At 55.4% G+C, this 713-nt stretch overlaps 1 protein-coding gene across 1 annotated transcript in view; it reads right to left on the bottom strand.

Annotated features, from left to right (window-relative positions):
* Window positions 1–713, bottom strand: part of LOC103811228 (transcription factor AP-2-alpha-like) — a 4768-nt gene continuing 4055 nt past the window's right edge. Inside the window, exon 3 of the mRNA XM_009084184.1 lies at window positions 1–628. Within this exon, the coding sequence (XP_009082432.1) occupies window positions 340–628 (289 nt within the window). The 3' untranslated portion in view covers window positions 1–339. The remainder of the gene's footprint in view (window positions 629–713) is intronic.

The following is a 713-nucleotide window of genomic DNA, read 5'->3' on the forward strand; positions in this document are numbered from 1 at the left end:
TATTTAAAAAAAAAAGTTCACAAACTCAAGACAGAACTTTTTTCTTTGCTGGCTCCGTCCCCCTGTTCTGTTCTCTTAGGCTCCAAAATGGGGTAAAACGATGGTGGCAGTGGGGAGAGGGGAAGAATATAAGAGGGAACAAATGGAAATGTGGATGCTGGGGAGGGGTGTGGAGAGAGGGCCGAGCAGTCCTGCAGAGTCAGAGAACAGGACTGGCAGAAGGACGCTCATTCTGTTGATGTAGCCCCGGGTGCTGGGTGCAGGGGAGAGGGAGGAGGGAGATGAATGGATCGATGGGCTACGAGGGGGACGGGAGAGGAGGGCATATGTGGGGGATCCTCACTTTCGGTGCTTCTCCTCTTTGTCGCTGCTTTTGGTGCTGTTGTCTGTGTGGCTGTTGGGATTGTTGCTGAGGTACATTTTGTCCATGGCCTTGAGCGCCTCGGTGAGATAGTTCTGCAGGGCGGTGACGGCAGCACACACCGCCGGGCTCCCAAAGCCGTGCGAGATGAGGTTGAAGTGGGTCAGGCAGCTCTGGATGCCCGGCTCCAAAATGGGGTTGGGCCGCGAGTTCCCCAGGGGAGATCGGTCCTGAGCCAGCAGGTCGGTGAACTCTTTACAGATCTGTCTGTAGCACAAATGGAGCAGAGAGACAGAGGGAGGGAGGGAGGGGAAGAGAGATGGAGAGAAATGAACCATCACTGGCGGCAGCA

This window comes from Acanthisitta chloris, unplaced genomic scaffold (genome assembly GCF_000695815.1).
Source record: "Acanthisitta chloris isolate BGI_N310 unplaced genomic scaffold, ASM69581v1 scaffold43381, whole genome shotgun sequence".
In the NCBI taxonomy this organism is placed as follows: Eukaryota; Metazoa; Chordata; class Aves; order Passeriformes; family Acanthisittidae; genus Acanthisitta; species Acanthisitta chloris.